The following is a 25,388-nucleotide window of genomic DNA, read 5'->3' as shown; positions in this document are numbered from 1 at the left end:
ACCATCTTTTTACACACTCTTTCACGGTACTTGAGAATTTTGTTCACTCTCTGGCAGAGAGTCTCTGCAACAACAAAACACAATTTAAAGATCGTTTTGCTTTTAAAAAGAAGTGCGGTACCACGGAGACAAATAAACAATCCCATGAGTCAATAAATCAACGTGATGACCGCGATGAAATTTCAGGTTCATGAGGTAACAAATAGTCTGCCATTTATGCTAAGCTGGGTAATTCACTTTTGCAGATGACGAAGATTATGGATGAACGACGACCTCCAGAGTCTCCGGGAGATTTAGCATGGACGAAGTTGTTGGACGAAAATAGCTCATCAGGACCAGTGATTGTGAAAATTGATGACAGTTTACAAAAAGAAAGCCCCACATCGTCAGATACGCCACAAATAGAAGGTCGAAGACAGTCAATTCTTGGAGCATTTCAGCGACAAATACGACTATCTCTTAAAGCTGTTAGTGATTCTCCAGGACCAATTACCAGGTAATCCAAAATGTTTATGTTCATACACTTATTCAAAGTTCATAAACAAACAAACAAATAAGTTATGCTGGGAAAAATTTTACTGTTGCTTTTTAAGATGATTCTAACGTAGGAGAAGGCTTTCAGGCTTCGTAAACATTCCGGCTTCGAACTTTTCATAATCTTCCCGTATTAATAAGTAGTCTTAACTCATAAATTTCCTTTACTTAGAATTTATTGGATTCATTAAATAAATTTCAACATTTTGAGAAAAGTGTCAATAGGGGTTCCCTGTCGAAGAGGTGTTCCTTCAACCTTACATCAAAAAAAAATCTCCAATTTTTTCTAGTAGTTACACGTGAGTTTGAAAACTGATAATGCTAATCGAGATTTTTTATCATATCACATGACTTCGAGGATGCAGTTCATTGATTTTTTAATAGAATCTCTTTGTTTAGTGATATTGTGCAAATACAGTCCGTTTTCGTTAATTAAATTGCCATAAATCTGAAATATGGGACTTGTGAAGATGCCACATGACAATGTCACAGTTACAGAATCACTTTTTCGAAGGAGCTCTTCTAAGGTTCGAGCGCAATTTGTCAAATAAAATGGCTAATTTTTTGAGATTCTTTTGTCAATTGTCCGATGAAACGCTTCACGAAACCCAAAAATTGCATCTCAAAACCAAAGAGACTCAAAAATTTCATCGCGAAACCTTCTCTTTGGACTCTTTGTATCACGAAACTCGAGAAACTCAATTTGTCAAAAAAAAAGGAAATGAATTGCCCCTTGGTCATATGACCTTGCCAGAGTGTTACAGAATCCTCCTACAGAACCATTTATTACATATTTCGAAATACAGTGCCCGCTTTGTAATCCGGATGATTGGGAGACAAAATGACAGATGTCCGCTTCGTAATCCGGATGGATTTTTTGAATTTGTTCAACGTCTCGAAAATATAATACAAGATTTTTTTTGTAGAATTAGAATAAGACTTTTAAAGAAGATTAAAAGACATAATTGGACAAGTCTATTGTATTATACTTCATTTATTAAACAAAAACATCACAGGATAGTTCATTTTCATTGCTGAGCACTCATGCATACATAACCTCAAAAGTATTTTAAATGTAACCGTCGAGAATTTATCCGGATTACGGCGATCCGGATTAGAAAGCGGGCACTGTAAGACGACAGAAGAATCCAATATTCACCGTAGATACGGGTGATTGCACCCTGGACCCCTGCTTTTCCGAAGCTTTTCTTAAATTCTAGTACATTAGGGATGGTCTTTATCGATCCGATATATTAAATGTCCGATCGGCAAATATTGTTCTTAACCCTTTAAGAAGGAAAGGGACACCGGTGTCCCAACAATAAAAAACTAATTTTTCGGCCTATTTAGAGGACAAAATAACATTCTATAACCAAAAATATGTTTTTGTTTTTGGGACACTGATGTCCCTCTAGTCTTTAAAGGGTTAAGTGCTAGAATTCAAGAAAAGCTCACGAAAAGTAGGGATGAAAATTTACCCGCACCTACGATACTTTTAATTATCTACAAAACATTAAGTCATACACTACTAAATTTGTTTTATTAATGTTTAAAATATATAGCTCAATAAAGCCTTTTTAATTATTTCGCTCAAAAATACTTCGCTACAACATAAATATCACAAATCTTCTAAAAATTATAAATTCTAATATTAATAATTAAATAAAATATACTTTCTATCATCCATATTCAATTTTTTTTCTTATATTTCTTAACGTAATTGAATATAATATAGTTTTTAAATTCTAGTCTTTTTTAATGCTTGGGACACTATTAAATATTTTATTATTTTAATATTATTTTATCTGTTTCATGAATTATCAAAAAATTATTCCGAAACTTAAAATTTTTGATGAAATACGATTGAAACAATCTTAATCCATGTGCAGTTTTTAGAGTACTTAATCATTATGGAAAATCATTAGAAGAAATCGATCACTTAGAATAAGAAACGAATAACTCGCAGTAGGCAAATTTTAAAGGAGAGCGATTTGAAAATAATTAACTTGCAACTATAATATTCACAGGGAAGGTAGTGAGTATAAAGAAGTATCCAAAAAGCGATTAAAACGATTTTTGTAAAAAATCAAGTTGTTTGACTTATATTGTGAGTCGTCGAAATGAACTGAGGTCTTTGGCATCGACGGCTCAGAATAAGACTCCAACAACTCGAATTTATATAAAATTTATTTTTCTCGCTCTTTCGATACTCCTTAGTACCCTATACCTTCCTTGTGAGTATAATACTTTAAAGTTGTATGCTTTTTAAGTCAAAATAAATAAATAAATAAATAAATAAAACATCTTTGTACGACATGTAAAATCTCAGCTTGAAATCTGTTTCCTAGAAAACTTGTAATTTGCGAGTTATTCGAGTTTTTTTCCGACTCTTCAAAATAGATAAAATCTTCGTCTAGACAGATCTTTAATCATATCAGAAAATAAAAGAAATCGTTGGAGCCGTTCTCAATATAAAACATAAAACACAAGGGGTGATTTATAAAAAAATTAGAGTGGCTCGAGTTTACGGTTCTCCAAAAAAATATATGAGTTCCCCAAGTTTCTTGGAAAAATGTATGAGTATCCTGGGTTCCTCGAGAGTTTCCTAAAAAATATATGGGTTTCTCTTAGGTTCCCTGGGATCCCCGTAGGTTCCTTAACCAGATTGTTTCGAGTACCTCGTAATGAGTAACGAGTCCCAGTTGATAAAACATGATTTTTGAAAGAAAAAGGAGCAGTGAGGGAAAAGGAAAAAAACAAATTTAGAGATAATATAGACTTCTCGGATAGGAGGGTGTCATTAAAGACCGGATGTCGATATCTCCTATCGGTTAGGCTTTGCCAGTAGAACAAGTAGAAAAAGAAATATTCAAGAAAGATTAATAAATTAGAAGTACTTTACCGATTCATTATCGATTGCAACCGATCCAGCAGTGTTGGAAATTTCAAAACTTTTCCAAAAAATTTAAATTTAACCAATCCCGGTGAGAAATAAGCACTGAGTTGACCAACAAAAAAATGCTTAGGGGAAGGCGCGCTAACTTCGGACGATTCAAGCTTCGCACAACTCATTTTTTTCAATATGTTTTTAATTAATTTCACCAATTATAATATTATATTTTAATAGATAGTCTAACGCCCCTAACGCCACAAATTTCCAGAAAAGAGCCATAGGTCAAATCCATTAAGAACTTAGGAAAAAATTGATTTGTCCGAAGCGTCCGAAGCTTGAGTCGTCCGGAGGTAGCGCGCTTTCCCCTACTGATCAACAGTTTTCGAACAAAAAGTGGTAACCAAATATATCGCTCCTTGGAAATTACAAGGGGCCAACTAATTTTCGAGCATTTTTCACGAGACAGCATGAAAGATTCAACTTTGTGTACATAAGTATCTCAATTTAATGACTGAACAAAAACAATTTACAGTAGAGTCTCGCTATAGCTCATATTTGGTTTCAAATTTGACACTTGGGTCGCACTATAGTCCATGTAATTTTTTAAAATTATCAACGATTTTTAGTATTGAAATTGCTCGACGGTTTCCACTTTCTTTGCGATTGTGGTACTTGTCTTCGCTCTCTTCATTGTGGATCACAATTATCACAACTACTTAATAAAGTTTGCCAAAAATATTAAAATAATTATGCATGTCGCATACTACAAAAAACAAAACCTGACTTAAAATCAGTGTTTTGAAATCAACGGTCGATAAATTGTGGACTATAGAGCGATGGCCTATAGCGAGACTTTACTGTATTTCTTTTCTATTTGTATGAGCACTAATATAAACATCGAAACTTTTATATTTTTACCTTTCAAAATATGTTTTTTAATGAGTTAGCTCCTTGTCGTGCTAAATGATGTGCAAATTTTGCTGAAATTGGAATGACAAGGGATCAACTTGTTTGAGTTAGTCTTCTGTTTCACAAAAATTTGAACGATGAATATATTTTGTGCCCTTTACATCAAACAAAATTATGCAAGTAATCAAAAAGATTAAAATTTTGAAAATCTTTTCTAATAACGAAATTTAATGACTTATATCATCTGAAAATTTATTAAATTGCCTTTCTAAGTACATTAGAATCTCAAAATCGCAAAAAAGTGAGTTGACCCCTTGTAATTTCCAAGGAGCGGAAAATGGCACTGCCTTGCGAGTGTCGTTTTAAGATTAGCAGGATTCAGCTGTATATACAAAAAAATAATAAAATCAGTTGGAATTAGTTGCTCGCTGGATTTTATGGAGCATAAACTTTGAAAAGATCAATTTGAGCAATTTTTTCAGGCAAAGGAAGAGGAGGAACGATCTATGCAGAAAGTTGAATCATCATTCTAAAATAAAATGGTTTTTCGATAATTATTCGTAGTTTTTTACGAATTATCTTTTGCATAATGTACTGTATACCATTAGTCTAATAAGCCGGTAATAAGTTGATAAAAGCGTATTAATTATCATGCTCTTTTTTTTGAGTTCGAGTAGAAAAATCATAAGAGATCGAACCATAAACAACCGGAAAGTTCTGATATTTTTCTGTTCAAAACCCCTCGGTATTGAGATAAACAAATCTTAAAGGTTCAAGTTAAATATTTAGTATCAAAAATGATTTCCAATACTGATGAGTTAAAGGCTAATGACAAGTTCACAACAAAATCCAAGGTAGTAGTACAAGGTATAATGAGATGATCAAAGCTCTTTTGCATAATCACATAACTGCCTTTGCTTAATGAGTATCTCTACACAAATCAATTGGGGATCCAGGTAATTTCATCACAAATTTCCTATCAGCTGAAGCAACATATTCACGTGTTGTGCAAAAAAAAGAGACTTAAAGCTGAACAATTAATTGCATAGAGAAAATTACTTTATTGGAGCAAGGTTCTCGGCCATAAACTAATAAGCTGCCCAATGCTGATGAGATAAAAATTGACTTAATTGGGTTTTTAATCGTTTATTTGTCCCTTCGCACCACTTTGCACTCCTCATATTTGTTCAGCTATTTGGTCCGAGGATACGAATTTGCAATTATAATAACACCCGGAGAGTTAATGATTGAAATAATTTTTAATTACTTTTTTGTCATTGCTTTTGAAGAAAAATAAAACACACACAGTTTAACGTCTCTCTCAATGGAGGCTGTCCCATAATTGTGGAAAATTTTTTCCTCCAGAAAGGACTATTGATTTAAAAAAAATGAATTTAACACAAAAGGCCGCTTAAGAGTATTAAGATCGAATGTCTTGTGCTGAAATGATTCTATTTATACCAACAAATTGACCGATACCAACAATAGAATAATGCTATAAATGTTTTCTAAACGCACAATTCAGGATAAACGTTGCTACAAATAAATCTAAAGTATGTATGTCTCTATGTTGAATTTCTCTATATGCTGCTCACAATGATTTCTTTAACGACTGTAAACACAAAGGCGTATTTAAACACAAGCATTTCACTATTTGCCAGTCGATAGTCATTGTAAAAAAATGGGGATATGACGTATTGTGAAAAATTCGTAAATAACACCTTCTTACACATTTTGGGAAAATTTTGAATTATATTCGTCTCAGGAGACTTTTCAAAATTAGTGCTTTTTAATTATTTTAAATTGGTTTTTTAGATTAAAATTGTGTTGTGAGAAAAATCCTTAATATGAAAAAGTCTCCTAGGTTTCTACCTATAAATGAGACATAAGTGATGCTTACGACCCTTACGACACATATAGTTGGCACACATGTCCAAAGATTATTTTTTTCATAAGTCAGTCATCTGTAAACAATAATCAATTACAATATCTGTAGATAACGCAACTACTAGATATCGCAATCGATCTTTTGAGTTTAGTACTAAAAACCAGTATCTGCTGGGAATGGTTCATTTGCACTTTAACTTGAATAAAAAATCAAGTAAAGTATGTCATATGGTTAAAAAGGCTTACATCGAACATCCACCACAGTAAAATACCTGAAAATCAGTTTAAATGCTTCAGAAATGGCTATTTCAACGGAGAGGACCGAAGGACCAAAAACAATTGATTGCGCCTATCTGCAAGAGTAACTGGATGAAGATCATAAGTTTAGCTTACGGGAGCATTATACATGATTCGCAAAGGTGTTTTCAAGTTTTCACGCACCATAGGATAGATCCAAATGGAGAAAAATGGAAGCTTTATCGTTTATCTGAAAGACAAAAAAAAATCAGAAATGATCTTTTGAAGTTTTGTCTCTGTGATATGAAAGAAACAGCTTTTAGCATCGAATTAGTACAAATAAGGGAAAAAAGGTTATGGTTCGAGTGTTTCAAACTCAAAATAGCTTACCGAGGACCTAGTAGAACCAACAGTAATTTAAAGTAATTTAATACTAGCTATAAAAAAAATATTGGAGCGTTATGATCATGTGTTTAACTTGGTGTGTATGCCCAAGATTATTTTGTTTACTAGTGTCAGTCAGAAAGAGTGGCACCCAATCCTCAGTTCTCATCTGAGACAGGAAAAATTCCTGCCTCCACTCGGATTCGAAGTCAGGGCCTTTCACTATCTAGGCTCAGTGTTAGAGCAGTCGTCTAGATAGCGAAAGGTCCTCAGTTTGAGTAACTCTATCATAGAGGTTCAATTAATGGGGAAAAACATAATGTTTACAATTTCGAGGATTTTGCAGTATTTTCCACTGTGTAATTTGCTTTTAGTTTATCGGTTTACCAGTTCACGCAACTGATTAGCTAGCAGTTCTTTGGTAGTTTAGAACTGATCGAAAAGGCTTCAGACTTGTAAGAGATTCCAAAACCTTTCCAACGATTCCAAAAATGACCCCAGTCGTTTGAGAAATACGCTTCCTGGAGTCTTTTAATCTTTGACCTTGAAAAATGCCCTTTAAAGTGATTGAACTGTATTTTCGTAAATGTGAGAAATATCTGCATAGGAAAGCTTCAAAAATATTGTAAATCTATTGAGTAAATATATTATACAAAATAAGAACATACACTCCTTCCATTGCGTCAGGGGTGTTTATCCTTTCCGACAGAAACACACAAATAGTTTCCCAAAGCTTTCGGTGCTATAACCGGTACGGCTTAACGTAATTATAATCAAAATAATATTTGACTAAATTTTCAATAGTTTTGAACAAGTTAAGCCGTTTCTCTGCTTAAGCCGTGAGCCGGATTAGTCAGAAACTGATGGAAATGCATCCTGAGCATTATTTTGATTATAATACCTTAAGCCGTATCACTCGGCTAAAGTCGTAAGTGTATCTGGAAGAGCATAATGCGCCTTCATCAGTGAGGTAAATCGTGATAATGTCTTTGAACTTTTGGATTTTCTAACTCCTCTACGCCTAATGGTCAAGTGAATTGTCCTTGGTTTGAATTATAGGGGGCCTCTCGAAGATACGAATTCACTATCTACAAGCGTTTGGTCTGTAGATCTGATGTCAACCGAACGGTCAGATGGATCAGACGGTAAAGCAGCGTGATCATCATGGCAAATGGTGCAAATTTTGAGAGTCGAAAAATCAAGAGATTGTACTAGGGGAAAGTGCCCATGCTTCGTACGATCGCAAGCTTCGTAATGACTAAATTTTTCCTATGTTTCTCAATTAATGTGACTCATCGCAGACATATCTTAAAAACTAGAGGAAAATGCCCAGTTTTTAAAATACATTGCGTTCACTGAGAGAAATCCGAAAAAGTTAAAATAACATTCCGGAAATGTTAATTTTACCCTGCAGTATTGATTCGAAATCGGTGTAAATATTACCCTTTTTAGGTGTATTGGGGGTAAAAGTTACCCTTTTTCATATTAATTTCACCCTTAAAAATCTGTAAAATAACCATTAAAAAATGTTGATATATTTTTACACCTAAAAAGTGGAAAAATTATGAGGAAAAAAGTTAATCGCACCCCTGTTTTTTTCTTAGTGTAATGACTAACTTTTCTTATGTTTCTCAATAAGTTTGACAACACTGAGAAAAAAAAGAAGGTGCGATTAATTTTTTTTCCTCATAATTTTAACACTTAGATGTAAAAATATATCAACATTTTTAATGTTAATTTTACACCTTTTTAAGGGTAAAATTAATATGAAAAGGGTAACTTTAACCCCTAATACACCTAAAAAGCATAATATTTACACTGATTTCGGATCAATACTACAGGGTAAAATAAACATTTCCGGAATGTTATTTTAACTTTTTCGGATTTCTTTTAGTGTACGAAGCTTGAGATCGTACAAAGTATGAGCACTTTCTCCTACTCTCTCAGAAGAGTTCGAGCAATAAAAACTAGAATTAAAAGTGAAATATCGTGACAGAATTTTTCTCTGTGCCCAAACATGGGCTCAAGAAAAATCGAGAAAATTTCAAGGAGAAATGAATTATTTCTTGGAAAAAATTGCAGCTTTGTGCATGAGTCCCTTGCAATCTCTTTTTTAGTTACACAAAAGTATTTATTTATAAAAAAAAATCACAAATATTTTCCTCAGTCAAATATTTGTAATTCAAAAGATATTTTTAGATTCACGTAAATTATTTCTCCAGTTGAGAAATCTCATTATTTCCTCCCGATTGAAACATTTTTTGTGCAATCTTGTTTTTTATATTGGCCAAAATCTTATGAATAATTATTTTTTTTACTTTATCCCATATTTTTTAAAAATTGCTGTCGCGTGAAATAATATTATTAGCGTTAATTGTAATTAAGTTTTAGTGTACGATACGTAAAAAAGGCGCAGACGTAAGAAAATTATGACTATTTTTACTTGTAAAGGTCCTCATGTGCACTTCATCATCAAGTGCGAGCAGAATACATTTATAGCAGTACACTATTATAATGCATAATAATATACCATCGCTCTTTTAGAGTGTTTAAACTAAAATTAGTTTGGTACAGAATGGTGTTGGGACAAGCGCCGTTTTTATTGTGTGTCAAATTGTAAGAAAGTAAGAAATGAATCAATCAAATTTATAAAAGATTCGTATTTATCTACCAAAGTGCTAAGAATAAGGCGTCGCGAAATAAGTAATTCGAGTTTTTCAAGAAAATACTATTAAGTGTAATTTGATGGTGCTGGTGATTCTCAAGAGCAAAATGTCTACATTGAAGAGATGTCTTAGCCAACTGTCCATGATTGTGTTTCGTGCGGAATCCTCAGGGGAGTCAGCCTGGCGCGAAGAGTGCTTAAAGTAAAAAAGAATTCTATAATAAATCGTTTATTAATTCATTGTGTTATTAATCAGCTGTTCGCTCTGCACGTCATCAACAATCTTTAATTGTTCACGCCTATATATAATTTTATCTCATTTGCAATTCCTGCAAATTGATTTCTCTTTCTAACTTGACACTTTGCCATGCTCAACAACGTGTAGACATTGATAAAATATGCCGCACTCATCTCTGTGCAAGATTATCGATAGGAGTATATTTAGAAATATTAAAAAAATTTTTTTGAGTAATTCTGATTTAAATTGACTTTGCTGCGGATATTTTAGGAAAACGTCCAGCTAGGATGCACATTTTAGGAAAATTGACAGACATCGATTGAGAGACAAAGTTTTACACTTGAGCCTATACTTCAGGAGGCTAATACATATGCCTTTGATTATAAAGGGACCCACTGAGACAGTACTTAACACTGATTTTTTCTACACTATGTGGATATATGTCGACCATTTCTTTAGTTAGTTTAAAGTGTAAAGTCTACTTTAAAAAAATTTCAGTGTTTACAACTGCTTCAGTTTCCCTTAAGGACTGCAATATCTGTGTCAACCCTTACCAGACACGAACATCTCCCTTGCTCATAAATTCTCTATGATTGCGAAGATCAGATTGAATAGCATTTGGGTACACAGACTCTCAACTTTTTGGGATTTGAAAAGCGGAACCTCAAAAAGAAGCCGATTTCATTAGAATTCATGAGATCTATTTTTCAAGTCATTCTAAGGACTTTTTATCAAACACCCTAACGGTAAATTGTCCCCATTGTCGGCCAAAATCTCGAAAGCCAAAATTGGGAAAGCTAAAATCCCGAAAGCCATAATCCCGAAAAACCAATATCTCGAAAAGCCCAAATTTCGAAACCCAAAATCCCGAAAGCAAAAATCCTCAAAGCTAAATCTCGAAAGCCAAAATCTCGAATGGTCAAAATCCTGAAAGGGACGAAATTATACAGAGTAATGTGTAAAATAATTTCCCAAAATACAGAAAATTTTCCATTTCCTCCAGTAAGTGCGAGTCTAATCATGGGAGTAGCTGTGACACTTCCAATAATTCCAGATTTTGGCCTTTCGCGATTTTAGCTTTCAGAGTTTTGGCTTTAGGAATATTGGCTTTTTGGAATTTTGACTTTAAGGATATTGGCTGTAGGGATTTTAGTGTTCAGGATTTCGGCCATTTTAGGATTTTGGCTTTTCGAGGCTTTGGCTCTCCGGGGCTATGGCTTTTCGGAATTTTCTCTTTTGGAACTTTAGCTTTTTGGGATTTTGGCCTTTCGAGATTCTGACTTTTTGGATTATCTCTTTGGGAATTTTCTCTTTTGGAATATTGCTTTTTCGGAATTTTGGCTTTTCGGGATTTTGGCTTTTGGGACTTTCACTTTTGGAATTTTGGCTTTTAGAGATTTTAGCTTTTCGAAATTTTGTCTTTCCGAGATTTTTTTTTTTTGAAATTTTGGCTTTTCGGGATTTTGACTTTTCAGAATTTTTGTGTTTGAGATTTTAGCGTTCGGTATTTTGATCCATCCGGGACTTTGGCTTTGTTAACAAACAAATATTTGTTGGTCCATAATTCCCAAAAAAATTCCCAAGGAATTCACAAAAATTTACAAACAATTTTACGAAATATATTTTTTCTGTTTATCATCTGTCCTTTTTGTCAATTTTAGATTTTGAAATGGTTTTCTGATAATTTATGAACTAATTTAAATTTTATTAGTAAACCGGAATTGATTCCAAAGACTTCTAAAACGTAATTTAAGGAAAATTGTATATCGAAAAATGTGAATCGCTTTGTTTCGTTTTTAAAGGGAACACAAAAATTTAATTTTAATATTAATAAAATAAATGATATCTTTTGCTAATTCAACATAGAATCATACCACTTGCAATCGAAAAGAAAAAAAAATGTACACAAAGTTTAATAAAGATTTTATCAGCTTCTTCTAAATTTTTGTGTACTTGTTGTCTGGTGATTTTGAAGACTAATATTTTTTTGTCTTTTCTCCTATCACCTCAACAATTCTTAGCGAAATACTTCGTGAGTTATTTTTAAACAAGAACAAAATATACACGATTCTCATCAGTATTAGTTCAACAAGAAATTTTCTTATCATATTCGTATGCTTTTTCTCCACTTTTGTCACGGTATTGCTAAAAGAATATCTCACTGCCATTTAATGTACAATTCTAGAGTGACCAGTTTTTTCAATTACGTAACTTTGGAATTTGTTGTAATTAGTGCAGCATATTTCAAAAAGTAACTTTTTAATTTAGATTTCCGAGAAATCAAATGATTTTCCACGTCATGTTCTTAGTTTTCTAATTATCTGTGCTCGATCTTTTTATTACAGGGTATTTGTTTTGAAAAATATACTTATTAAAAGGCTTGGAATCGTACAAAGCATGTACACTTTCCCCTACAATATTTTCCTGATCAATTTAACATTTTATGGTGCTCGCACGTATTTTCGTAATTCGTAATGATAAAATGATAAAGTGATTTAAGAGTTCTAAATTCATTTCAGTGCCAAAATCGAACATTTGCATTTCTGGGATATTTGGGCAATCACAATTGGTCTTTTGATCTCAACACTGATAATACCCGTCCTTCCTTTACAGACATAATTTTTACAGCAAATATTGTCTCAACATCTTTCATATGTACAAAAATATCAGAAGGTTTCATGCGGGCCTCTCTGGTTTGATATACATATTATGGGAAAGGAGTTTAAAAATAGGATTGATATTTTTCTCACAACACGATGGTTATTGACAAAGAATTCGAAGCCATTATTCACTTTTTTTCAGTTCCACAAAATGTTTTTCTTTTCAAAGAAAAATTGTTAAATAATCATAGGGAAATATTTTGCTTAAAGTTCTCAATTATCTCATATCAGTCAACACATAATACAATTCCTCAAGGGTGGTTACTTGTAACCTTTTACAATTTTGCCAGCGAATCTTCCTACATATGAAACAATTACTGATGTTGTGTAGGAAATCAGTAATTAAATTTCCATCCCACAACAATAATGGTTAAACTGCGGAGTGTAGATGTACGTGAGTGCGTGTCAAGATGAAAGTACAGAATTAGAACGAAGTCTTTATCTCGAAATTAACATATTTAGTTTCATTCTTTGTATCACTTGTTGAATGGATAATACAATATGTATCTTTTTATAAGAGCATTGATAAATAAATTCTGCCTTCGAATAACTGTAAGCTTCGGACAACTGAATTTCTTCTATATTCCTAAGGGATTACACTTATAGCTCTTTTCTGGAAATTTGAGGCATTGTACTAGCTATTAAAAATGTAATATTATAATGGGTTAAATTCTTTAAGAAACATATTGAAAAAAAATGTATAGTTCGAAGCCTGAACTGCCCGAAGGTAGCGCACTTTCCCCTTACATAACTTTTACTTGAAATTATTATTTTTTTACTTGACCTTAAGTTTGTTCTCGAGCTAGAGATCAAACGGTAAGAGATATCTATTCCGGTCTTCGATGACCCTCCTCCCCCATAAGTGGACATTGTATCTCGGACGGTCTGTTTGCTTTTCTCCTATCCCTCCAATATATATATCCTTTTGAAAATATTTTAGAGGTGGTTCAGGCGAACATTTCGTTTAAATATAACTGTGACCTTAAAAATTGCCATCTTGAATTTTTAAAGTACACGTTTTAACCAGTCTAGAGGGCCTAATATTCAATCGATTTGGTTAAACTTCGATCTTTTGGAAACGTTTTGAGATCAGCAATAAACCGGTTAAATATCCGTAATTGACTTATCTTTCTCATATTTACATTTTTTGTTTGTCCGTATTCTTGTAACTCATGCCAGAACATTCTAGAATGATTATTTATTTACGAATTTTTGATTTTGAAATGCTTTTATAAAAAAAAATAAAATGATTAGAAAACGATTTTTTCTGATCCCCAATTTTAAACCTTCTCGTCTTTAAAGGGTTAAATTACCGATATTTTTCTAGAACTGTTCTGTATTCTTAAATTAATGTTTTAGGGGAAACTGGGGCACCACCAAACATGGGGTAGCACCAAACACTGCGATTTTTAATCAGATATTTGACTTCAGAGGACAAGACTTATAGAAATTTATAGGCATTATAAGGATGCTTGTCCACTGAAGAAATGCTATAGATAGTACAAGTAGTTTAGGAATAAAAACTAGCGTTGGGTGCTACCCCGTGTTTGGTGGTGCCGCAATTTCCCCTATATATATTTTATTACTAACGAGCAATTAAAATCGACATTAATCTTATAGAGGAAGTGCTCATAATTTTGAGTTCTCATAATGTTCTAAGTTTGAAGGGCGATATTTTCAATACTAATTGATTTTTTATTACTCTAATCGATTTTTTATTACAAGGAAGATTTTTGAGAAACTTGGCAAACTGTTTATTTTTTTTGTTTATACTAAAATTAGTCTTAAAACGTTTAAAAATGAATTGATCTGTAGAGGTGAATTTGACTCAAATTTTGGACAACTTGGTTGTAAATTTGGACACTTTGGTTGTAATTTTGGACAGCTATAAAACCTCAACAGAATGCTAATTGTTCTCTATTTCAATAGCCTATCTTACCAAGTTTTCTTACTGGTTATGAGAAGGAATCGTAGAATGTCACAAGAAGTTCGGAAACTTTCAATATCATTCATTAAAGTGAGTTGACTTCGACAATCGAAGTGCGCGCGGATTCGCGTAATCCTTGGCCTTTGCGGGAGCTTTTTAAGGATTTTCTCACTATATCTCATTGGTGGAGATGATGTTTCTTTGTTTCTTCAGTCATTTATATAACCTAGTCAACACAAAAGCCTATAAACTTAACTTAAAGTATCACCTCTCTGGTGAATATTTGAGAAAATTGTCCATTTTTCACACGAAAAACATAATTCACAAGGCAAATTTCACTTCAGGTCAAATGAACAAATCACTGTCGACATTAATCAACACAATATTCAAGGAATATTTAATAACATCACTTTAAAATATCGAGTAAAGATTATTAGAACTTCACCACAGGTAAATAAGACAGAAGTAAACACGAAGTTCTGTAATATTTCTTTTAAGCAACTGCTCACACTGATTCAAATCATCGTCAAAATTTAACGAATTTATTGTTACAATCTATAAAAATTGTTAAAATTGTTTAAAAAAAAAAAATAAAAAGATGGTATCATTGGATACAGAAACCTTAGATCTACATTCCCACGAAATTTTATGTTAATTAAGATATTCCAGCAAAAGTTACAAGAAAAAAAAACTGAACATCCGCGTGCCAAATTATTGAGTTTTTTGCCCACAATTTTACTGCAAATAACTTAAAAGTAGCGTTAACCATAAGATGCGTAAGTATGATAAAATATAGTTTTAAAAGCTGAAAATATACTAATTGCAGTAAAATTAATAAAAAAAAATTTCAGCTGTCAAACTTTAAACCTCTGGCCTATTAAGTTTACATTTTAGACTTACAGTACTCTTCTTTGGAGCCAGCGATATTTTTAGTGTTCAATTTTACCCTCACAGTGTCCAACATTATGAGCAGTTCCCCTATGAATATAAAAACCGAAAACGAATATAAGGCTGGGCTTCTTCTCGGGAATTAGAGCAGCTCGCAAAGTCTCGGACGCTTCGCCATCCCTTTTATTTGAGAATGTTTTTTTTAAATGTAAAAATGCATTACTGTAGAAGACTTCCGCTTATCCGTGCTTACGTATATGTCATCCGTATTCTGGATTTAATTAAATTCAGGTTTACGTAAATTCGAATTATCAACTTTTCGGTAATTTCGTCAAAGTATTGAATTTTAGTTAGTGTATCTAATAAAATGCTAGTAATATGACGTGTTGTTATTGGGTCCCGGTCAAAATCCCGAATGGGCCAAAATCCAGAAAGCCAAAATCCCGAATTCTTAAAAGTATCATAGCTACTCCCACGATTGTACGCGCGCTTGCTGGAGGCAAAGGGAAATCTTCTGTGTCTTATGAAATTATTTTAAACATGTTCCTCCATATAATTTCATCCCTTTCAGGATTTTGTCTTTCGGGAATTTGGTTTTCGGGATTTTGGCCTTTTCGGGATTTTGGCGTTCGGGATTTTGGCTTTCGGGATTTTGGCTTTCGGGATTTTGGCTGCCACCGCTTGCTATTAATCTTCTCTTTTATATAAGGATAGGTATCCAAATTTAATAGCCCAAATTATGGTAAATGCCACTAGGTCAGGATACGCTTTCTTAAAGTGCCGATACGTGTTCCTTCGACCCTATATCATTAAGAATTTTACAAAAAAAAGCTATAATGAGAAAGAACAACAACAAAACAGAGAAAAACCTTAACAAATTTGTGTACATTTGTTCCATACGATTAACGTAATCAGACTTTTCAAACTGAATTGCCATCCGGATAAGGAAGTTGCGAAATCGAAAATAATGGATAAGCGAGAATGTATACTGTAAAATGTTATAGAAATTTTACTTTGCACCTAATCATATACGAGATGTGTGAAAATTATTCTATTTTCAGATATCGTCAGACAAGATTTTCATCGAGGCGGGTGAGGAAACGTGTAATTTTCAAACATGGAGATTGTAATGTTGTGCAGGGAAATGTGGCTAAGCGTAGACGACGGTATATGCAGGTTAGTAAAGGTTGGCTTCTGTTCAACAAAAAGGAATTGAGCACAAGGAAAATTAAGTGATATAGAAGAGATTCTCCTCAATTCTAAGATAAAGGTAGGGGAAGGTTTTCAGGCTTCGCACAGACTCTGGCTTAGAAGCTTTCCTCTACATCAATTCAAAAAATATTCTTTGATCTTTAATTTTATTTGTAATGATTATGTCAAGTGGTTCTAATATCTCAGTACTACTTGATCCATAAAAAAGTTGTGTGACTTTTTTATATGTAAATAGCCCAGTTTGTATTCTCAGGACATTTTCACAACGCTGGTTGATGCTCAGTGGCGATGGACTTTGCTAGTATTTGCACTGAGTTTTCTGCTATCTTGGACGGCATTTGGGATAATTTGGTGGCTCATTGCTTACACACACGGTGATCTGGATGCTCTTGAACCTCAAGATCCACATGTGCGCCTCATCCACAATAAATCAACAAATCCATGTGTAACAGAAATATATGGCTTCACAAGCTGCTTCCTGTTTTCAGTGGAGACGCAGCACACGATCGGCTATGGAAATCGGTACATCACTGAAGAATGTCCAGAAGCGATCTTCATAATGTGTCTCCAGAGTATTATGGGTGTTTTTATTCAAGCATTTATGGTTGGCATTGTCTTTGCTAAGCTCTCTAGGCCCAAAAAACGTGCCCAGGTGATTGTTTTTATCTATATCAAACGTTGCGATTGATAGAAATGAAAATTTTGCTTAAGAAATTTGCTTAAGACTTAATATTTATGTTGCATTCCTTTGCAGACACTTCTTTTCTCGCGAAATGCTGTGATATGCCATCGAGATGGTATACCATGTCTTATGTTCCGTGTTGGCGATATGAGGAAAAGCCACATAATCGAGGCGCATGTCAGGGCACAAATTATCAGGAAGAAGGTAAACGAATCAAGTTTTAAGATACAGTGTTCTCTTATTTATAGAATAACACATTTTGCCTATTTACCGGCGATTAATCATACAATTTTTGCTATTGAAGGTGACCAAAGAAAACGAAGTTCTGCCGTTTTATCAGCAAGAGCTCGAAGTGGGAGCTGATGGCAAGGAAGACAGGCTGATGTTTATTTGGCCAACAACAATCGTCCACAAAATTGATAAGCATAGTCCTCTGTATGCACTGTCAGCGCAGGATATGCTGAAGGAGCGTTTTGAGATTGTTGTAATGCTCGAGGGAGTTGTGGAGTCAACTGGAATGACCACACAGGCTCGAAGTAGTTACCTCCCTTCAGAGATTCTCTGGGGACATCGCTTTGAACACGTGGTTTCTTTTCGTAAAGAAACGGGAGAGTATGAGGTAAGGATGTCTGTCTTTTCTAAATAAAGCACGCACTGAGTCGATTAATTGCAATGGAATGAAATAAAATAAAGCACATCGCACTATGGAGATTTTAGTGGCGTTTGAGAATGACAAAAATTAAATAAGCAGCTAAAATTAAATTTGAATATTAATAGCACTTGCACACCTCTTAGATTAGGAAAATTTCGATGACTCAGAATATAAGTCGAGCACCTCGATTTTTTTTTACAAAAATCGTTTTGTTCGCTTTTTGATACTTTTTTATACCCTCTACCTTCCCTATGAATATTATGCTTATTTTCAATAATTATTATTATTTAATAATAATTAATAATTATTTTCAAAGTTATAGAGATTTTAAATCTAAAAAAATCTTATAGGGTAAAGTGATACAGTTGGACATAGTTTTTTTCTTGATAAATACTGTACAAAATTTGTCTTTAAGCACAAGGAACCAAATTATAAAACTAAAGCATTAAAAATATGCAAATAAAAATTAAGTACTAAATATAGCAAGAAGAAAAGCCCTGTCCAAATTTTACCATTGTCCAACTTGTACCACTTTACCCTACTCTGCTTGTAAAATCTAAGCTTCAAATCGCTCTCCTGTAAAATTTACCTACTGCGAGTTATTCGTTTCTTATTCCGAGCGGTCGATATTATAAAATCAAAATTCATATCCGTTCCTTTCTCATACGTTTTGCATATGTTTATCTCATTCTTTCACACTCTAAATTTAATTGACCTAAATTGAATTTGTTATGATGTTTAAAAGAAGAAGAAGAATATTGCGTAAGAATGAGATAGACATATGCAAAGCGTGTGAGAAAGAAAAGGATTCCAATTTCAACTTCCAACCTCCAAGTCTACTTACACTAGCATCAAATGATTGTATCACAGGGTCCAGAAATCTTAAATCTACATCCCCACAAAATTTTATATTGATTGAGTTATTGCATTTTAATGTTTAATAAATATTTAATGTAAATTGTTCAAAAATAGAGTGGATCAGGAGATATTCAATGGATATGATAAAATAATTTTGATTGTTAAAAGTCTACTAATTGCAGTGAAATTAATGAAAATCAATATGAACTGTCAAACTCTCCCGAAAAGTTGAATTTTAGATTTACAATAGTGTTAGTTGGAGCCAACGATATGTCTATCTTGTTCTTTATGCCCATGGCACACGTTTTAGCCTCTTTAACATCTAAAAGAGACCCTTTAGCATCCAGAATTGTTGCAGATAGAATGAAAAGCCTTTTATTTTCCCATTGCCAAAATTTGGACGATAATATCACTGTTTCAATTTTTTTGTTACTACTCGATTTTAACTTTTTACTGCTCATTTATACAATGCCAATTTAATTTAATGACGTTCAAAATAAGAAGAAGAAGAGTCTGAAAGCATGGGATAGATATATGCAAAACTTTTGAGAAAGAAAAGGATGTATATTAACAATTAAGATTGTTTCAGGTTAAAGGAAAACCTATTTATTTTTATTTCTCAAAACTTTCATGAAAATATTTCACTCATTTTGAAGTTTTTAATTAAGTTCTGAATAAAATCTTTTTTTGCTGACCAAAATTATTTTTTTATTGATCATTTCACTCCTTGGAAATTACAAGGGACTAACTAATTTTCGGCCATTTTTCAGGAGACAGCATGAAAGATTCAACTTTGTGTACATAAGTATCTCAATTTAATGACTGAACAAAAACAATTTATTTCTTTTCTATTTGTATGAGCACTAATATAAACATCGAAACTTTTATATTTCTACTTTTCAAAATATGTTTTTTTAATGAGTTAGCTCCTTGTCATTCTAAATGATGTGCAAATTTTGCTGAAATTGGAATGACAAAGGATCAACTTGCTTGAGTTAGTCCCCTGTTTCACAAAAATTTGAAAGATGAATATATTTTGTGCTCCTTTACTTTAAACAAAATTATGCAAGTAACCAAAAAGATTAAAATTTTGAAAAACTTTTCTAATAACGAAATTTAATAACTTATATCATCTGAAAATTTATTAAATTGTCTTTCTAAGAACGTTAGAATCTCAAAATCGTAAAAAGTGAGTTGACCCCTTGTAATTTCCAAGGAGTGGTTTGCAAAATGCCTTCTGTATTTTTTTTTTGATTTTTAGATTTTTATGGCTTTATATATAATTCAAATTTGGTTTTACCTTTAAAGGTTTCTCTTAAAGATTTTAGATTTTCTAACCCGTTTCTTCCTGATAAAATTTTTTTTCAAGATTTTCTTTATACTTTTACTTAGCACTACAGCGGTTTTCATGGCGTTGTGATCATTTGAGTGTTTTTGGAGATAAAAGCTCTTAAATCTTGAATTCCAGTTCCTTATTTTGTTTAACGGCTATTTGGACCAATCCCTGATATCGAAAAGGGTTCTCATTAAAATTAAATAATTATAATGAGCTCTATAGGTATCTCTGTTGACTTCAAATAGTCTAATGGAACTAATATAAATATTAGTAATATTATTAGTAAATTATATTATTATATAATTATATAAATTATAAATTAATAATAATAATTATAAATTATATTATTATAATATTATTATTAGTAAATATTATAATTAATCTTAAATTAATTTTTAAGACTAGCCTTCAAATTTCTAATTTGTAAAATTCTCTATTTAGAGAAAAATCTATAGAAAAGGATTTTCCGTCGATGGTTGTAAACGACGTTAAGACGGCGATGGCCGCATGGGAAGAGGGCAAAAAGATGAAAATAAAATGAATTGAATTGAAAAAAAAATTAGTTGCAAAATCGAAAAATTCTCACGCCACTAAAATCGCCACTGTGCGGTGCGGTATGTTACTAATAAGAAGCTTAACTTTTAAAAAATTAATTATTATTATAAGGAGAACGCAAAAATAAATACATAAAATAATAACAAATTATTTTATATTTGCCAAACAAATTAATAAGAAATGTAATTAATTAATTAATTAATCAGGTGGATTACACACTCTTTAACAACACCTATGAGGTGGATACACCCCTGTGCAGTGCTAAGCAGCTCGATGAACTCCGTGCCGAGTTGAACTCACCAAATGGATTAGGTATGACTGCTGGAGATTGAATCGATATTAACACGTGAGCTTATTTAATCTCATTTGACTCTAAATGGCATTAAAAAAAAAAACAACAGAACGACTTTGTTCATCGGGCCTCCTGCCGCGTGTGTCATCGGCAGCATCCCTGGATCCAGCCAGTGAAGAATCTGGTGATTCTGGTCGCTTGCAGATTCGATCGTGTTCTGTGCCCAATGGTATTCCGGTCGCAGAGGCTTTGCATCATAAAATTAATGGACAGAAAAAGACACAATCTGGACGACGTCTGTCCATCAAGCAAGAAGCACTTCCAGTGGATTCAATGTGCTGATATTTGATCAAAATCGGATTAGGTTAGTACTTTATGTATGGACAAAAAATATTCTGCCTTGTCTTGCATTATGGTGCTATTACAGTGGAAAATGAACATGTTTTTTTTAGCACTTCAACTGTTCCCAAGTGCTTCTATATAATCGACTTTTCTAATGGTTCCTGTCACGGCTATTTGATGGTTTTAAAAAACGGCGAGGACTGTGGAAAACAGTCGATACAGGAATCAACACAAAGAAAAATTGATAATGCAGAAGCACTTAAGAGCAGTAAAGCGCTAAAAAACATGTTCATATTTCATTGTAATTGCATTATTACTCAACATACTTCTGAATATTTTTATCACTTGAATTTGTAAATTTTATGACTTGAACTCAAAATAATTCGGAATATAACGAATTCGGTTTAGTTCTAAAGATTTGGGAGGAAGGAGGGTGTTCACTAATTTAATATAAATTCATTTTGCATCAAGGAGGTCCGTGGTGCAATTGGTAAGAGCGTTCGGCTCTTGGGCGGTGTGACACTCGGCTCGACTGTTACAGTTGTGAGTTCGAGTCCCGCCCGGTGCAAATGATTGAATCGTCTTGAATCGACATTTTTCACGTAACATTGTAAACTGAGTAATAAATTTGTAAACTGAACAATGTTCAAAATGGCAGAAATAGCCCAGTACATCAGAAATAAATATAAATAAATATTTTACATCAAAACGACAAAATCGGATAAATAGCGTCGACAAAAATGTCTTTTCTAATTATGCCGAAGTATTCTGCAAAATCATATTAAGAGGGAATAGAGATAATTGAGGTTATGTCTTATGATAATTGGTTTTGCAACAAAGGGGCCCCTAGCGTTGGTTCTACGAAGTTAAAATATTCTAGAAAATTGTAGTGTTTTGTGAGACCTTTCACTTGCGGCTTTTGTCATCAAATTCGGTCAAATGGAACCGAAGACATAGTTTTTTTTAAATTTAATTTCGTGATTTTTGACAGAACATACATATCTCCGGTTTTCTTAAGAAATGCTTTTATTAGGAAAATGTTAGTCTTGGCTGCAATACCTCACAATACTGATTTTGGAGAAGAACAAACTCGAATTTTTAGTCTATCTCAGCGATCTCAGCTGTACCGATCGAGAATTTTTGAACAGTCAATTGTAAAGTTTTGATTCAAAATATTAATTAAACTGGAAGACATAGGCTAGTCAATTTTTGAAGTTTGACTTTTTACAGTTGGGTCAAGGGCGCCCAAGGGAAAGGGTTTTTAAATAAACTCATAAACTTCGCAAAAATATTTTGTAAAACAATCTTGCAAATTGAATTGATTCGTATAAAAAGTTTAGGTGTTTGGCTACCCTTGACGCCATGCCATTTTGAGTCTTGTAAAATCTTGTTGTTCTCAACAAGATTTGTGTAAAGTTCTTCTCAAAATATGAATTTTATTGGAATTTCTTAATACATGGCGCTTGAAAACACAGTTTTTCTTTTTCATTTTTATCTGTTTCTGTCAAAATGGACTTGGAATATTTTTTTCTGATATTTGTCAATTTGGTGGAAATGATAATCAAGATTGTCATGATATTTATTATTCGTACAAATTATTCGCTGATATATTTTTTGTAGATAATGATCAAATTCTCTCAAATTTTGATGAATAAAAACGCGAGGCAATAATTTTACAAGATTGCGACTGGAATAGCCAAACGTCTCGATACTTTTCTATGTGGGGCAACAAGATTTTACAAGATTTTTATGAGAGATTTTTTATTGCTCGAACTCCGTAGAAAAAGCAGTATATGTGATCCATTGCCACGCTGTTTGTCTGTTTGTCCGTCCAGACGTTACCACACCTAGAACTCAAACCGTTAGACATAGTGACTTGGAACCTTTAGGGACCCTCTCATAAGTCGACTCTGCTATCATTAATACACCGCTTATTTTCCCCATTTCTCTCCTTCTTCTCCAAAACCATGTTTTTGGGATTGCTCGGAAATGCGTCGTATGATTTTACTTCATTTTTGGATAGAAAGGTAGTGTAAACGTTATGCAGAATGTCTGTAACTTTGACTCGGTCGATACAATTACTAGATAGATGGCGCTAACAGGGGAGAAGTCTTGAAAGAACTAGAACAGTCTGTTTTAGGTTTTTGAGAGGACCAGAGGTGTATCCCGAGTGTGATCCAGTAGATATTTACAATAGATTAGATAAATTTATTCATTAACCACGTTTTCGAAGAACAGTTTCGGACTAGTCCCCGGCGAGTGGCCTTTAAAGTTGAAGCCAATTTCTTACTTTGACATACAAATGCGTATGGAAATTTTTCTGCACTCGTGATCGTTATGCTAAATATTTAAAAAGTGAGAAGTTCTTCCGTATTATAAGATACCTTTCCGTATGGATGGATAAATATACTAAATTTTTGTTTAAATTATTTTTTTTCTTTGGAGCACTGTGAGCTGAGTCCGAGATCAATTTAGGAATTGGCTTCAAATAGCTCCATATAAAAAGGCCAACTTGCCAGGCGCTTGGTTTCGGACATGTTGTCCTTATACAAAAATCCCGTTGAATCATTACTGTGTTTTCTGCTCATCATTTCTATTCAAGGTTAGATGTTAAAAAGGCTCTAGAGAGCGTATCTCTCATCCGAATGATACCATGTTTTTGCTTGTTAGAAAGGTCTTGAAATTTGTTACCGGTCTGAATAGGTTCTAATCGGTTATGAACCGGTTATGCACCGATAATCGATTTTTATCCTAAAATTAACTATATAATCCTAAGCTATTTTGTTTGATCTTTTAAAGTGATTCATAAATCGGTTTAAATCGGTTGTGAACTAATAAGTGGTAAATGATCTGAGAGTAATTTTGAGGTATGACATCTAAGCCATTGATTCGAGCACTCCGCAAAGTCTTTTTTGCTATCTTTTTCAGATCGAATTTTCATGTATTCAAGAGGTTACCTGCAAAGAATCTCAGCTATCATAAGCATGTCTCGTCTTATCATTGATTTTCTGCTAAACTATCTTTTGGAAACTCCATAATCATTCACAAATAAACAGTTTTGAATTGAATCAACTGTTTATAATTGCGCAATTTTGCAATAAACAATGATATTGGCGGGAAAATTCTGAGCACGTTAGAATAAAACGTGCAATTCTGTGATTGTCACACAGTTAATTATCTAGATAATTATTAATTAATTTTTTACGCGTCAGCGAAGATGTAAATCAAGGTCTAGGTGAATTTTAGTTCATTTTCATTCTCTTCCTTTTCATTCATGCATCCGAGCGTACCCACAACTATGATAAAATTAGGTTACGCGTTGGGGAACAATTTGGATAATTTATACTTCCCATGCAACGCCAATTCAGAAGATTGTACAAATGCAAAAATGCTCTATCATCATAACGTGGACAGGGTTTATCAATTCATAGTGTTATTGTCCTACAAAATTATTGATACTCTGAGGCGACAAATTGGCAATTTTTGAGTGAGCCAGAGCTGCCAGAGTGGCTGAAGTGTGGGTGGAAAAATTTAGCGTGAATACTCTGGAAGAGTGTAAGATTGACCTCAAAGGTTGATCACATCTGAATTTGAAATAATAATAAAAAAAAAATGGACTTGTTCCATTTGAGGCTCATCATTGAGTTCTATTAGGGAGCACACTCCAGTCGTTTGTTGCACGTCAAGCTCGGGACATAAACTTAAAGTCGGTAATAAACTTTTCTTTCTCTCTACCGTTTACTTTTCAGATGTAAGATTGAGACCAATTTTCCAACCAGGTGGTGACTTAGTGTGAATTTCCTTCGTGGGAAAAGTATAATCAATAGAACGCGTGCTGAAAGAGTTAAACACTTTCTTCTCAAAAAAAATGTGATTCAATTTGAAAAGAATTTACTAGGAATTATGCTGATAAACCATTTAATTTGATCTACTCTGAAAGGGTTGTCAAACGATGGATTTTAGTTAACAATTAGTTTTTATTCCAGCAAATAAATTATATGAGAAAATAAATCGATAGCCCATAGTGTGTAAAGATTTAAATAATTACCGTTTAAAAAAAAATGAACTAGCTAAAGTGTAGAAAAAAAATATTTTTTTGCCATTTTTATATCTTACTAATTAAGATTAGAAAAAGAGTCTTATGTGAGAGAATAAATTGCGAAATATTTGGACATATTAATTGGTGCAGTTAATTAATTTTGTGCGAGAAGTTGGTGTCAGCTTTGGGTCAATTGAG

At 33.1% G+C, this 25,388-nt stretch overlaps 1 protein-coding gene across 9 annotated transcripts in view; it reads left to right on the top strand.

Moving 5' to 3' along the window:
* Positions 1 to 25,331, top strand: part of LOC129799230 (G protein-activated inward rectifier potassium channel 3) — a 33,983-nt gene extending 8,652 nt beyond the window's left edge. For 3 of the 9 annotated variants that reach the window (XM_055842931.1, XM_055842932.1, XM_055842930.1), the window contains 8 exons: positions 246 to 496; positions 16,284 to 16,398; positions 16,688 to 17,086; positions 17,189 to 17,320; positions 17,421 to 17,735; positions 20,724 to 20,829; positions 20,919 to 21,173; positions 24,901 to 25,331. In XM_055842931.1, the coding sequence (XP_055698906.1) occupies positions 246 to 496; positions 16,284 to 16,398; positions 16,688 to 17,086; positions 17,189 to 17,320; positions 17,421 to 17,735; positions 20,724 to 20,829; positions 20,919 to 21,151 (1,551 nt within the window). In that variant the 3' untranslated portion in view covers positions 21,152 to 21,173; positions 24,901 to 25,331. Of the gene's footprint in view, positions 1 to 245; positions 497 to 9,406; positions 9,712 to 16,283; positions 16,399 to 16,669; positions 17,087 to 17,188; positions 17,321 to 17,420; positions 17,736 to 20,723; positions 20,864 to 20,918; positions 21,174 to 24,900 lie in introns of those variants that run through there. The other 6 variants (XM_055842929.1, XM_055842928.1, XM_055842934.1 and 3 more) reach the window with 5 other exon arrangements.
* Positions 25,332 to 25,388: the final 57 nt, after the last annotated feature.

This window comes from Phlebotomus papatasi, chromosome 1, assembly GCF_024763615.1.
Source record: "Phlebotomus papatasi isolate M1 chromosome 1, Ppap_2.1, whole genome shotgun sequence".
NCBI classification, from domain to species: domain Eukaryota; kingdom Metazoa; phylum Arthropoda; class Insecta; order Diptera; family Psychodidae; genus Phlebotomus; species Phlebotomus papatasi.
Note: the sequence above shows the minus strand (reverse complement) of the source record. Positions and strands in the feature narration are given on the sequence as shown.